Source organism: Neoarius graeffei, chromosome 28, assembly GCF_027579695.1.
Source record: "Neoarius graeffei isolate fNeoGra1 chromosome 28, fNeoGra1.pri, whole genome shotgun sequence".
Classification (NCBI taxonomy): domain Eukaryota; kingdom Metazoa; phylum Chordata; class Actinopteri; order Siluriformes; family Ariidae; genus Neoarius; species Neoarius graeffei.
Window position 1 is genome coordinate 37,980,234 of NC_083596.1, and position 13,665 is coordinate 37,993,898.

The 13,665-nt window shown below is 40.0% G+C and overlaps 1 protein-coding gene across 1 annotated transcript in view; it reads right to left on the minus strand.

The window, feature by feature from the left end:
* The window catches only part of dab2ipb (DAB2 interacting protein b), a 302,663-nt gene extending 296,381 nt beyond the window's left edge, over positions 1-6,282 (minus strand). Inside the window, exon 1 of the mRNA XM_060912758.1 lies at positions 6,183-6,282. Within this exon, the coding sequence (XP_060768741.1) occupies positions 6,183-6,228 (46 nt within the window). The 5' untranslated portion in view covers positions 6,229-6,282. The remainder of the gene's footprint in view (positions 1-6,182) is intronic.
* Positions 6,283-13,665: the final 7,383 nt, after the last annotated feature.

Consider the following 13,665-nt stretch of genomic DNA (forward strand, 5'->3'; position numbering starts at 1 on the left):
GGTAGGTGGGCAATGGTCCATTGATTACCTGGTGAAATTTTTGGGGTAATCGGGTCAAGATGGAGGTCAAGGCCACTGGAAAGGTCAAGCTTTTGGTCAAAATAACATATTTTCCATTATAACTCAAAAACGGTTGCTGATAGACAGATCTTTACTATTATGAGCATATAGGAACTCCCATATGGCCTTTCATTTGGCAGCATGATCTTTGACCTTGAGTGACCTTGAAAGGTCAAACTGAAGGTCATGGGTTTTCAAAGGGCTATAACTTTAAAATGGTTCATGATAGCCAGATGTTTACCATTATCAACATATAAGAAGTCCCATATGGGCTTTCAGTTGCCGCCATGACCTTGACCTTGAATAACTTTGAAATGTCAAACTCAAGGTCATGGACTTTCAGAGGGCTATAACCTGACAGCTGATGATTGAGAAATACGATCATTATCATGTAGGTATAAAATAAGTGCTGCCAGGCGAGGTTTGTTTTGCCTGGCAACACTTGAGTCGGTGCACAGGTGTTCCTAATAAAGTGCACACATACTGTATATCTCATCTCATTATCTCTAGCCGCTTTATCCTTCTACAGGGTTGCAGGCAAGCTGGAGCCTATCCCAGCTGACTACGGGCGAAAGGCGGGGTACACCCTGGACAAGTCGCCAGGTCATCACAGGGCTGACACATAGACACAGACAACCATTCACACTCACATTCACACCTACGGTCAATTTAGAGTCACCAGTTAACCTAACCTGCATGTCTTTGGACTGTGGGGGAAACCGGAGCACCCGGAGGAAACCCATGCGGACACGGGGAGAACATGCAAACTCCGCACAGAAAGGCCCTCGCCGGCCACGGGGCTCGAACCTGGACCTTCTTGCTGTGAGGCGACAGCGCTAACCACTACACCACCGTGCCGCCCCCATACTGTATATCTATACTCCTAAAGGAAGGCTGTCTGTCTGTCTGTTCACCTATGCAAATCAACACGGCTGGACACACATACTCCATACTTTGCACAGAGTGGTGACACCCCAGAGGGGTCCAAGGCAACATTTTCGATTTTCCAAAACATGGGATTAGTGCTAATACCACACACTATTCATTTCCCATAGACTACATGCTCGTGCTACCACACTGCGCGCAGCCTCAGTGGAGGATCCCCTCCCCCACTCACCTGGGAGTTTCAATTGAACGGGACCTCGAAGAGCACCATTCAGAGGAACTCAAGTTCACGAGCAATAACTGCAAGTATCATATAGAAATTTTGTCTGAGAACAAATTTGACAAAACACTTTGTTGACCTCTTTACAGTCCTGACACATAAGCTTGGGTGTATCCATTTTGCCGAAACAGTACTTTTGAGCCTTGAACAGTTCCAGCCCATGATTCATACACATGACAGCATAACTACCTTCATATCGTCACACAGGGGCGTGTTTAGCCTATTTTTGGGGGTGCTCAAGCACCCCCAAAAACGAGCTCAGCACCCTCAAAAACACTGCTTTTGGACATAATTTTCAGAAATAAGTGCCCTTGCGCACTGCGCAATGAATGTGTGCGCGGGCGTGTGTGTGTTCTTGAATTCACCTGTTATGTGATAGTTCTATGACCAGTAAAATCCCTCTCCTCCTTGCGTCCCCTCTGATTGGGTTGCCTGTCCGCGCGAGTGCTTGCTATGACATGGTGTTTTTTTTAACTGGATTCCACGCCGATGAGGAACTCGAAGTAGCACCTGAGTATTACTGGCATAGTGAGATGTGAAGGTACGGACTGGAGTTACAATTGTTAAACACAACACAATAATATGCATAATGCAATATTGATGTTCCCTGGTCTATGAACAGAATGATAAAAACGACATTTATCATCCATATCGAGATACTTTTGTGCAGAGCTGTACAAGTGCTACGGTGCTAGACCACCGTGTGTTAGTCAATTTTATTTAATGTAACAGTGTTTACTAATGTAAACTAATGTAAAATCATAATAATACACACTATTATTACACAATACACAATAACATATTAATTAACAATTACCACTGTTCAAAATGAATAGCTCCAACATTACAAATGCAGTAGTGGGTCTTGTTTAGTTAAAAATATAACGTAAATATTTGTGTCAGTGGTTGTAAATGTGTAGATATCATAGTTTATTGGGTCAGCTTCTGTTAAAACATTGCATAAGTCTAGTCTTGTCTAGTCTAGTCTCCTTGTCTAGTTAAGTCTAGTCTAAATGCGGAATAAACGTGGGAACACTGTTGTTCAAGCCAGGTGCCTCTGTCAGCCCTGGGGGCTAAGCACCCCCAAAGATCAGATGCTAGAATCGCCCCTGTCGTCACATGAGTGAATCATTTATATAAACAATGATATGTGTGACAAAAGCCATGTTTCAAAGTCATTCTTTCCTCTTTAACACTTTTGGAAGTCTTTTGGAGGCATATTGTTCTGACAGTTACAGTGGTGCTTGAAAGTTTGTGAACCCTTTAGAATTTTCTATATTTCTGTATAAATATGACCTAAAACATCATCAGATTTTCACACAAGTCCTAAAAGTAGATAAAAAGTAGAAAAGAGAACCCAATTAAACAAATGAGACAAAAATATTATACTTGGTCATTTATTTGTTGAAGAAAATGATCCAGTATTACATATCTGTGAGTGGCAAAAGTATGTGAACCTTTGCTTTGGGCAATTCCATGTAAATGTCAACCTCACCATGCAAAAATAAAGCAACATGTAATACATCAAAACCACTCCCAGAGATCTCACCTAGGCCTGTATTTTACAGATGTGAATAAGTTGAACCAATTTGTAACCAACCTAATATGTCACTGTCAGTCTTTCTTTCTTATAATGTAAACCCCAAGCTAAAATCAACTTTGATCATGTACAATTCTATATTATTGCCACAAGCCACAGAAATGTATGCTAAAATCCACAAAACAGCAAAACAATAGCCATCCTAAATATTATTTAAGAACTTTGATAGTTTTAGCTGATATTTAGAGAGTTTTTCAAAGGGTTATGGTGGTTAAATTGCTGATTTTCTAAACATATGCCATGTCTATTTCAGACGCGTCACATCCATAATGGAATTTCGTCACATCCATAACGCTGACTTTTCCTTCCGAAACTCTGCATGAAATACAAAATATTTTAAACAAAGATTTTTTTAATATTCACCTTGGACCCCTCTATCAAATGGATATCTCCATTTCGACATTAGGTTTACAATTTCACAGAGTTTGATAAAAATGTACAGTCACCCAAGAAAAGTGATCCTTTTTCTGTCACATCCATAACGCATCTTTTATTGGCATTTTCTGGCATGCCCTAAATGTACTATGGGAATTGTTCTTGTTCTATCACTTCTCCAGTATGGTACAGCCTTAAAATATGCAACACCTGTTTAAATACTGGGAGACAATAAAACATGCACTGGGTCATTTGTTGCCATTTTGAGTTCAAGTGTCACGTCCATAACGCTGGAATTGCTCCTTTCAGTATCTGGTGTGACCCCCTTGTGCAGCAATAACTGCATCTAAACGTTTCCGGTAACTGTTGATCAGTCCTGCACAGTGGCCTGAAGGAATTTTAGCCCATTCCTCTGTACAGAACAGCTTCAACTCTGGGATGTTGGTGGGTTTCCTCACATGAACTGCTCGCTTCAGGTCCTTCCACAACATTTCGATTGGATTAAGGTCAGGAGTTTGACTTGGCCATTCCAAAACATTTAACTTTATTCTTCTTTAACCATTCTTTGGTAGAACGACTTGTGTGCTTAGGGTCGTTGTCTTGCTGCATGACCCACCTTCTCTTGAGATTCAGTTCATGGACAGATGTCCTGACATTTTCCTTCAGAATTCGCTGGTATAATTCAGAATTCATTGTTCCATCAATGATGGCAAGCCGTCCTGGCCCAGATGCAGCAAAACAGGCCCAAACTATGATACTACCACCACCATGTTTCACAGACGGGATAAGGTTCTTATGCTGGAATGCAGTGTTTTCCTTTCTCCAAACATAACACTTCTCATTTAAACCAAAAAGTTCTATTTTGGTCTCATCCGTCCACAAAACATTTTTCCAATAGCCTTCTGGCTTGTCCACGTGATCTTTAGCAAACTGCAGATGAGCAGCAATGTTTTCTTTGGAGAGCAGTAGCTTTCTCCTTGCAACCCTGCCATGCACAGCATTGTTGTTCAGTGTTATCCTGATGGTGGACTCATGAGCATTAGCCAATGTGAGAGAGGCCTTCAGTTGCTTAGAAGTCAACAATTGTCTTGAATTTCCTCCATTTGTATGCAGTTTGTCTGACTGTGGATTGGTGGAGTCCAAACTCTTTAGAGATGGTTTTGTAACCTTTTCCAGCCTGATGAGCATCAACAATGCTTTTTCTGAGGTCCTCAGAAATCTCCTTTGTTCGTGCCATGATACACTTCCACAAACATGTGTTGTGAAGATCAGACTTTGATAGATCCCTGTTCTTTAAATAAAACAGGGTGCCCACTCACACCTGATTGTCATCCCATTCATTGAAAACACCTGACTCTAATTTCACCTTCAAATTAACTGCTAATCCTAGAGGTTCACATACTTTTGCCACTCACAGATATGTAATATTGGATCATTTTCCTCAATAAATAAATGACCAAGTATAATATTTTTGTCCCATTTGTTTAACTGGGTTCTCTTTATCTACTTTTAGGGCTTGTGTGAAAATCTGATGATGTTTTAGGTCATGTTTATGCAGAAATATAGAAAATTCTAAAGGGTTCACAAACTTTCAAGCACCACTGTACATAGACAAGTAAAATATAAATATAAATAAAAATATGAGTCAGCCACATTTTTGGTCTGTCATTACATTTGAAAGAAGCCATCCGAGATTATATTGGGATTCGTTTCATGATTTAGCAACCAATAGCAACTAATTTAACACTTTGCCTCTCAGTATTTCTTAACATAACAATCCGTTAACAGAATTTCCAGTGTCATATTCCTAATGAGGGTTAAAATCAAATTTGAACATTTGATTCGATTGGAGTCTTGGAGTCCTGCACGCCCTTGCGACATGCACTTTTAGCAAAGTGTAGCAGGGCAGGGACGGAATTCAGAGTACTGCAGCGTGTTATTTGGGTTTATTCTGGGATATTTTGAGGTTTGGTGCGTGCATAACACAGATGTTGGACATTACTTCTGACTGCATAGTGGTTTCGAAGTCTCAACACTGCCAGTGTAGCGCCTTTGCCTGAACTTTTCGTCTTTGCGTTTCCCTCAACACCTCGCTCTCCTTTTCACTCTTCTCTCATTTTGCTTTCTGTTGCTCTGTAATGGCATTAAGCCCAATTTTGTGCAGAGGAGACAGAGAAAAAGGTGTTTCTATCCTCCTTGAAAATATTTCAGACGTTGACTCAGTCCACAGACCGCATTCTTTGTGAAGGTTAGACGTCCTTCACGGCAGAACTTGGCAACATTCTGTGCAGAGTAAATGGATGGGGGAAGGGGGTCAGGGGGGATTGGGAACGCTCAGCAAAATAAATATCTTTGACTGCTTAAACTATTAAATATACTCACTCTTGTGACTATTTTCTGGGTTTGGATAAAGCAGGCTAACTTTGTATTTACCGCAGGTACTGAAGACTGTGATTGAAAAGGAGTTACTCGGTTACAAGTTAACATTTTAAGGAGTTAAACATACTATTACAAAATAGATAGATAAGCATGAGAGAAGGAGATTTCTTTTTGGGGGGAGGGAAATTTCTCACACTCCATCTCTCTCTCTCTCTCTCTCTCTCTCTCTCACACACACACACACACACACACACACACACACACAAACTAAACCACAAGAACCAGGTGAAGAACTACACAACACACTGAACGTCTAGATGTCTGAACATCTCGCACAAAGTTTCTAATATTCCAGCCAAGTCTGAAATACGGGAATTTTCAATAAAATTCATGTCTAAGAATCGGAGATTGATACATACAGACAAACATTATCTTGACGGTGTCTGGCATCACTTTGAGCAACATTCAGCATAACACTAAAGCCATCAACACTTTCTTGGCATCTGGCCATACGGTATCAAGACCACCAGTACAGAAGCTGAGGAACAAACACATCCACATAAAGGGGCCTCTTTTCCTCTTGTTCAACCCTCAAGCACTTACCGGTACCAGATTGACCATCAGGCTCGAGACCTGCATCCAACTCCATATGGATGAATTGCGACTCCTGTAAAGCTGCTGAGATGAGCAGAGTTGGAAAAAAGAGGCTGGGCGGAAAGTGAAAAGTGTCTCAGGAACCAGTGTGTTTTCCCTGACTGTCGCTCTACATCCACAGGAGTACAGCTCCGAGGAGTGAAGAAGAAGTACAGAGAGAGAGAGGGACAGAGAGAGAATGCATGTGGCACGCATGCAGATCACTGTTCCTACTATGTTCCTCTCCCTGAATCTTTCTCGCTGATTCTTAAAGACACAGCAGCTTGGTCTTTTCTCCCATCATGCGTTCATATCATCTGGAAAGTACACACTGTATTTTGGAGTGTGTAATAAATAACACTGGGGAACACAATTTTTGTTGAGTTCGATCTGACAGCTGTTTTTAACTAATTTTTGGGTGCGGAATCCAAAACTGATCTCAGTTTTTCTCCATCATGTCAAGTTTTTGAACTATAGGATCCCCGTTTTCTTAAAAAATATGGAAAATACTGTACTTAACAGATATGTGCTTGTTTTATAAAAATTTACAAATATTGACATACAATGAAATATAAAAGAAACAGGCATGACTGCAATGTTTATTTAACACTATTATGTGTTTACAAAGGATATGGCTACTGTAATTATAATTGTGTGCAAGAAGAAGAAAACTTTATTCGTCACATGCACACTTCAAGCACAGTGAAATTCATCCTCTGCATTTAACCCATCTGAAGCAGTGCACACACTCAGAGCAGTGGGCAGCCACACCAGAGCGCAGTCAGGGGTTCATTACCTTGCTCAAGGGCACCTCAGCCCAAGGCTGCCCCACATCAACCTAACTGCATGTCTTTGGATTGTGGGGGAAACCTGAGCACCTGGAGGAAACCCACGCAGACACGGGGAGAACATGCAAATTCCACACAGAAAGGCCCTCGCCGGCCGCTGGGTTCGAACCTGGAACCTTCTTGCTGTGAGGCGACCGTGCTACCCACTACACCACCATGCCGCCTGTGCAAGTAGTTAAGGTAAAAATTTACATTTATAGCTCTTTCTGGAGTGTTCAACTTGAGGACTATCGTGTTTGATGCTCCAACAATAGTCAGCCATCATATGTACATCCCATCTACCCTGATAACGTTCTTCCATAACCTTCAAATAGTCTTACTCCAGTGGAATTTTGCTTATCTGGAGGGTAAGCTGTGGAGAAAAAACTTGACGTGCTAGAAAAAAACTGACTGCAATTTTGGAATCAGCATGCCAATTTTAGTTTTAATCAGCATAAAAATCTAACTCAACAGAATTTTTTTTTTCAAATTGTTCCCCAGTGTAATCAACTAGTGCATAGATAGAATAGAAAACTGGATTGTAATGTGTATAAGAGAGTGTTAATTTAATTTAATATTTTTGGAAGGAGTCTCCAGTGTCAGCGATAAGTAGAAGTGTTTCAATAGAAATGTGAAAGTTTTCAGAATGGAGAGTGTTTGCGTTATCTCTACTACACGACAAGCTGATTTTCTTTTTGTCTCATTAACCTCTTATTAAAATAACAGGAATGAACTTGTTTTTCGGAAACCCCACACATGAAATGTAACTATAAAAATGGATTTAAAAACTGAGTAATGCAATGTGGCATAGAAAAAGTCAAAAAAAGATTGAGTCACTGGCAGTTTGCTGAAGTATAAAAGCAATAAAACACTTCAGGATGTGCTGTTATCAGAAAATAATCAACAACACAGTGGTAAACTATTAGAATAAGGCTAATACGATATAACCTTTAGGATGGTTCCATCTAAACATTTAAAGCATAGAGTATTTTAAACATTTATTGTTGATGATGATGATGATGATGGCGATGATGATATACTCTGACTGATGGTCCATTAGCCTAAGAATTATGCAGGACTCCTAAAAAACACTGCATTTGAAATAATAAATCAGCTGAAATATAAGCATGCTAGTGATGGTTCACTAAAAATGGCTGTGGTTTTCATTGCATCATTGCTAAACTCTAAATTCCACTGGAAATATATACATAGTGTATATAACACATAGTAGAATAGCGTATACACAAAGGCACAAGCTAATTACAGCAAATTAAAGATCATTATGGGCTTTTTGGACAAGAGAAGCTCAAAAGCTGTGATTCTTATTTAACATTCAACATTAGGTCTTTAAATGTTGAAAAAGCATCCCAAGAAAGGTAATATCACATCCTAACATTCACCTTGATGTGAGAATGCTGTCAAATTTTGTTTTTAAATTAAACAAAGAAAATTAAGATGAAGAAGTATCTTGGCATGTTAGCAGCTAGCACTCTACACAGCGTTGATGTACCCAAAAAACTTAGCAAGTTGGAAACCTGTGAGCCTAGCACTGCTCAAAATGAGCGTTATGTACTTGTGATACCTGAGGTAACTTAGGGTCATGTTCAGAGTTGAGCTAAGCATGCATAGTGATGAGATGTGCATGCTCATTGGTATTCCTTACCTCTGGAATGTAATAAGACAAAAAATAAAATGCAGCTAGTGATGTTACTGAGAAACTGTAAAGTTACAGCTTTACCTTTAAGTGATACAAAGCTCTAACACTGGAGACTCCTTCCAAACATGCTAAATAAATATCTCGTCATAAACTGAGACACTGCTAATCTTGAGTTTTGCAGGTAATTCGATAAAAATAATAAGACGTGTTTTCTTTAAACTATCCCCCCGGGGAATAATGCCTGTGCAACATCCATCCATTATCCGTAACCGCTTATCCTGTGCAGGGTCGCGGGCAAGCTGGAGCCTATACCAGCTGACTATGGACGAGAGGCGGGGTACACCCTGGACAAGTTGCCAGGTCATCACATGGCTGACACATAGAGACAAACAACCATTCACACTTACGGTCAATTTGGAGCCACCAATTAGCCTTTGGGGGAAACCAGAGCAAACCCATACAGACATGGGGAGAACATGCAAACTCCACACAGAAAGGGCCCCCATCGGCCACTGGGCTCTAACCCAGAATCTTCTTGCTGTGCGACGACAGTGCTAACCACTACACCAACATGCCGCCCACTGTACATCATACAACCCCAAATCAGACAAAGTTGGGATGGTCTGGAAAATGCAAATAAAAAAGAAATTAAGGAGTGGTTTCTAAATTTACTTTGATTTTTATTTCATTTCAGACAGTATGAACCCAAGATATGTCATGTTTTTTCTGGTCAACTTTATTTCATTTATTAATATACATCCACTACTGCGTTTCAGGCCTGCAACACATTCCAAAAAAGTTGGGACTGGGGTCATTTTGGTGCATAAAAGGCAAAGGCGCAAGCCTAAACTGAACACCAGTGATCTCCAATCCTTCAGATGGCACCACATCAAGAACTGTCATTCATCTATAGCTGATATAACCACAAGGGCTCAGGGTTATTTTGGCAAACCTTTGTCAAGCACTGCAATACAGAGTTATATCCACAAATACCAGTTAAAACCTTCCAGTGCAAAAAGGAAGCCTTATGTTAACTGTGTCCAGAAGTGCCATCGACTTCTCTGGGCTTGGAGGCATCTGGGATGGACCATCACACAGTGGAAATGTGTATTGGACCTGGGAAGGTCCTTTTTAGGAAGAAATGGATGCTGTGTGCCCTGGACCAAAGACAAAAAAGACCATCCAGACTGTTACCAGCAACAAGTACAAAAGCCAGAGTCTGTCATGGTATGGGGTTATGTCAGTGCCCTTGGCAAAGGTAACTTACACTTTTATGATGGAGCATTAATGCAGAACAGTACATTGAGATTTTGGAACAACATACACTGCCTTCAAGATGACATCTGTTCCAGGGATATTTCAACAATACAATGCAAAGCCACATTTTGCATACATTACAAAGGCATGGCTGTGGAAGGAGAGGGTGTCTGTCCCCTCTGTCCCCAATAGAGAATGTGTGGCAAATTTTAAAATGAAAAATATGACAATGTCAACCCCGAAATGTTGAACACCTTAAGACCTGTCTGCAGAAAGAATGGGACAAAATAACACCTGAAACATTTTAATCACTTGGTGTCTTTAGTCCCTAAACATCTAAGTGTTGTGAGAAGGATTGGCAACATTATAAAAGTGGTAAATGCTTTACTGTTCCAACTTTTTTTTTGGTAAATGTGTTGCAAGAATAAAAATTGAAATGTGTTTATTTTTAAAAACAATAAAATTCATGAGGTAAAACATTGATAATGTGCTGTTGTATTGTTTTGAGTGTGATACAGGACAAAGAATATTTACAAATCATTGTTTTCATTTCTGATTTCAATTTCAACATACCATCTCAACTTTTTCTGATTTTGGGCTATACATCTTTAATGAAAAAAAACCACCAAGAATTTGATGCACAAATAATTTTGGGTTTTCTGAAATCAACATGGTCAAAATTATGCGTACAGGATCAGAAATATACATCCACCCACATAGAAATAGTGTTGCTGAACATTCTAAAATGTCTTTTAACTTGCCAAGGCCAAGGCCTCAACTTCCTTTTAGTGATCATGAGTGACTCCAGCTGGTAGCTGCTCTGAACCAACATAAAAAAAGGTTTGATTGTCAAGTACAAGTTATTGAAAGGTGTAGCCACTTTGCCAAGATCTGGAAGAAGACCCAAACTGTCACCCTCAACTGGGAGGAACTTGGTTTGGACGGTCAGGAACAACCCGGGAACCACCAAGGCACAGGCTTATCACGAAGTGAAAGCTGCTGGAACACCATTTTCACTGTCTACAGTCAAGTGAGTTTTACATCATCAGGGACCGAGAGGTTGCCATCCAAGTAAGAAGCCTCTGCTCCAAAATTGACACCTTCAAGCTTGACTAAAGTTTGTAGTTGATAACATGGACAAAGAAAATGCCTTCTGGATAAGTGTTTTATGGTCAGATGAGACAAAAATTGAGTTATTAGGCCACAATGACTAGAGGTATATTTGGAGAAGTAAAAGTGAGGCATTCAACCCCAAGAACACTGTACCAGCTGTCATGAAGATGGAGGACTACCTCAGAATTCATCAGCATAACCTCAAACCATCAACTAGATGGTTGAAACTTGGATTGTTTGGAAAATTGGAGATTGCAACAGGACAATGATCCCAATGGCATGAAAGCTCATTGTTGAATGGATAAAGCAGGCAAACATTAAACTTTTGGAATGGCCTTCCCAAAGTCCTGATCTCAACCCTGTCCTATCAAAAATATGTGGACTGTGCTGAAAAGTCAGGTCCATGCCAGGAAAACACTTTGTGCTCTAAAATCTTTTTTTTTTTTTTACATGATCTACATAGTTCTGGGTAGATTAACAGAGAGTGTGGCATGGTTTAAAACAGATTTTAGAGCGCGAGGTGTGCAGCGTGACGTGACATGACATTAAGTTTTTCTCCCAGAACTCCATTCTGGGGGAGAAATGCCACACACATTCTCTGTTAATTTACATAGAACCAGCTATAGATCATGTAAAAAAGATTTGAGTGCGAAGTGTCATGTCACGCTGCGAGTTGAGCCAGTTTAAACTGAGATTTTAGAGCGTGCAGACACACACTACACATGCTACACACACTATGCCACACACACTATGCCACATACTTTGTGTAGATCACTTTGCATTTTCTCTGTGGAAATGCAGTCTAGTTCCAGCTTGTGCTTTCTTTTTAGCATCATTGTGGCATTTATATGCTACACAAAGAGGCATACTTATTTAAAAACTGATGAATTTGGTAAAATACTTGCAAAACTACAATGTAAACAGAGAATATAAACAGCTGAGTTGCTCCAAGCGACCACTAAATGATGTCATCGCGTACGTCAAGCCCATCTGGCATTTTAAAGAAAATTCATTTTTCTCGAACACTATTTGGTCTCTGAAATTGAAAGTTTAATTTTTGAAATCTGCGACTACTTTTACTTAAAATAAGTTTGAGAATAAATCTGCTGGAGGATCCCTTTAACTAAATTCTACTAGTTCTGCCAAAGTATTGGGTTTTTTTCTATTAAAAGTGTATGTTGTACAATCATTTTTCCACCGAAAAAGAATAGTTCAAAGAAATCACTGAAAGCTCAATACCATGACATTCATGTCCACGAAGAGTGTATGTAAACTTCTGACCACAACTAGAGAAGAGAACTTGGTTAGCTTATTCTTTACAGGAGAGTGCATCGAATGAACAAAAACATTGCAAACATTTTGCAAAATTAAAAAAAAAGTAACAAAAACAAACCTGCATCTTCTCATTCAGATATTATTAAATTAAAGGGGATTTCTTTTCATTTTAAATTTGTCTCTTGCTTTTATTGCATTGGACTGCAAACAAAAAGGAATGTTTGTGCCTTCAGTCCGCATGTTCTATCTCACAATTTTTTGGTCTAGATGGTATTGAAAACCCAAGCTCAAACACCTTTACTCAAGAAAACCTTGGAGATATCAAGTTCACACGGGTAATTTGTTGATTAGATTAGATAAAACTTTATTGATCCCTTTGGGCGGGTTCCCTCAGGGAAATTAAGAATCGGAATGGAGAGCCCAGAAATGCATTCATCCATTATCTGTGGCCACTTATCCTGTTCTACAGGGTCGCAAGCGAGCTGGAGCCTATCCCAGCTGACTATGGGCGAGAGGCGGGGTACACCCTGGACAAGTCGCCAGGTCATCACAGGGCTGACACAGAGACAAACAACCATTCACACTCACGGTCAATTTAAAGCCACCAATTAACCTAACCTGCATTTCTTTGGAAACCGGAGCACCCGGAAGAAACCCACATACAGACAACATGAAAACTCCACACAGAAAGGCCCTTCCTGGCCGCTGGGCTCGAACCCAGGACCTTCTTGCTGTGAGGCGACAGTGCTAATGAACTGCACCACCAGCCCAGAAATCCAACTTGAGCAATTTTCCCCTAAATAAATATTAAAATGTAAGATATAATGGCACTGTACCTCACACATTTGGCAGATTAGTTCCCTTGTAAAATGCACAAAGCATAAAAAAGAGATAATGGTCATTTTGTCAGTGTTAGCTGTCAATGAGTGAAGAGAAGAAAGGGTATTTTTTATTTCACTAAATAAAAGATTCTTGCACATATTCATCATCAGGAAAGAGCTAGCAAGTTTTCAACCTGAAAATCTGTGACACTTGAATGGTGTAGATACATTTACACTTCAGATCTAAAAAAAAAAAGTGGAGCAAGAGGGAGACGTGAAAGATTCGCTTCTGCTGTTCTTTCATCTATCATCAGCTCTTCACTGAGCAGTGTGAAAAGCACAGGATGGTGGAGTTCATAAATAACAAGTGCTGCAACAAGCAACTGAAATAATTTCTACAAAATGATGAAGTTGGGCTTCTGTCAGTCAAAAGGGGTAAAGGGGAAAAGAGGAAATGAGCAGGTCCTGTGGGAAAGGAAACTCATAAACAGACCTACTAGATT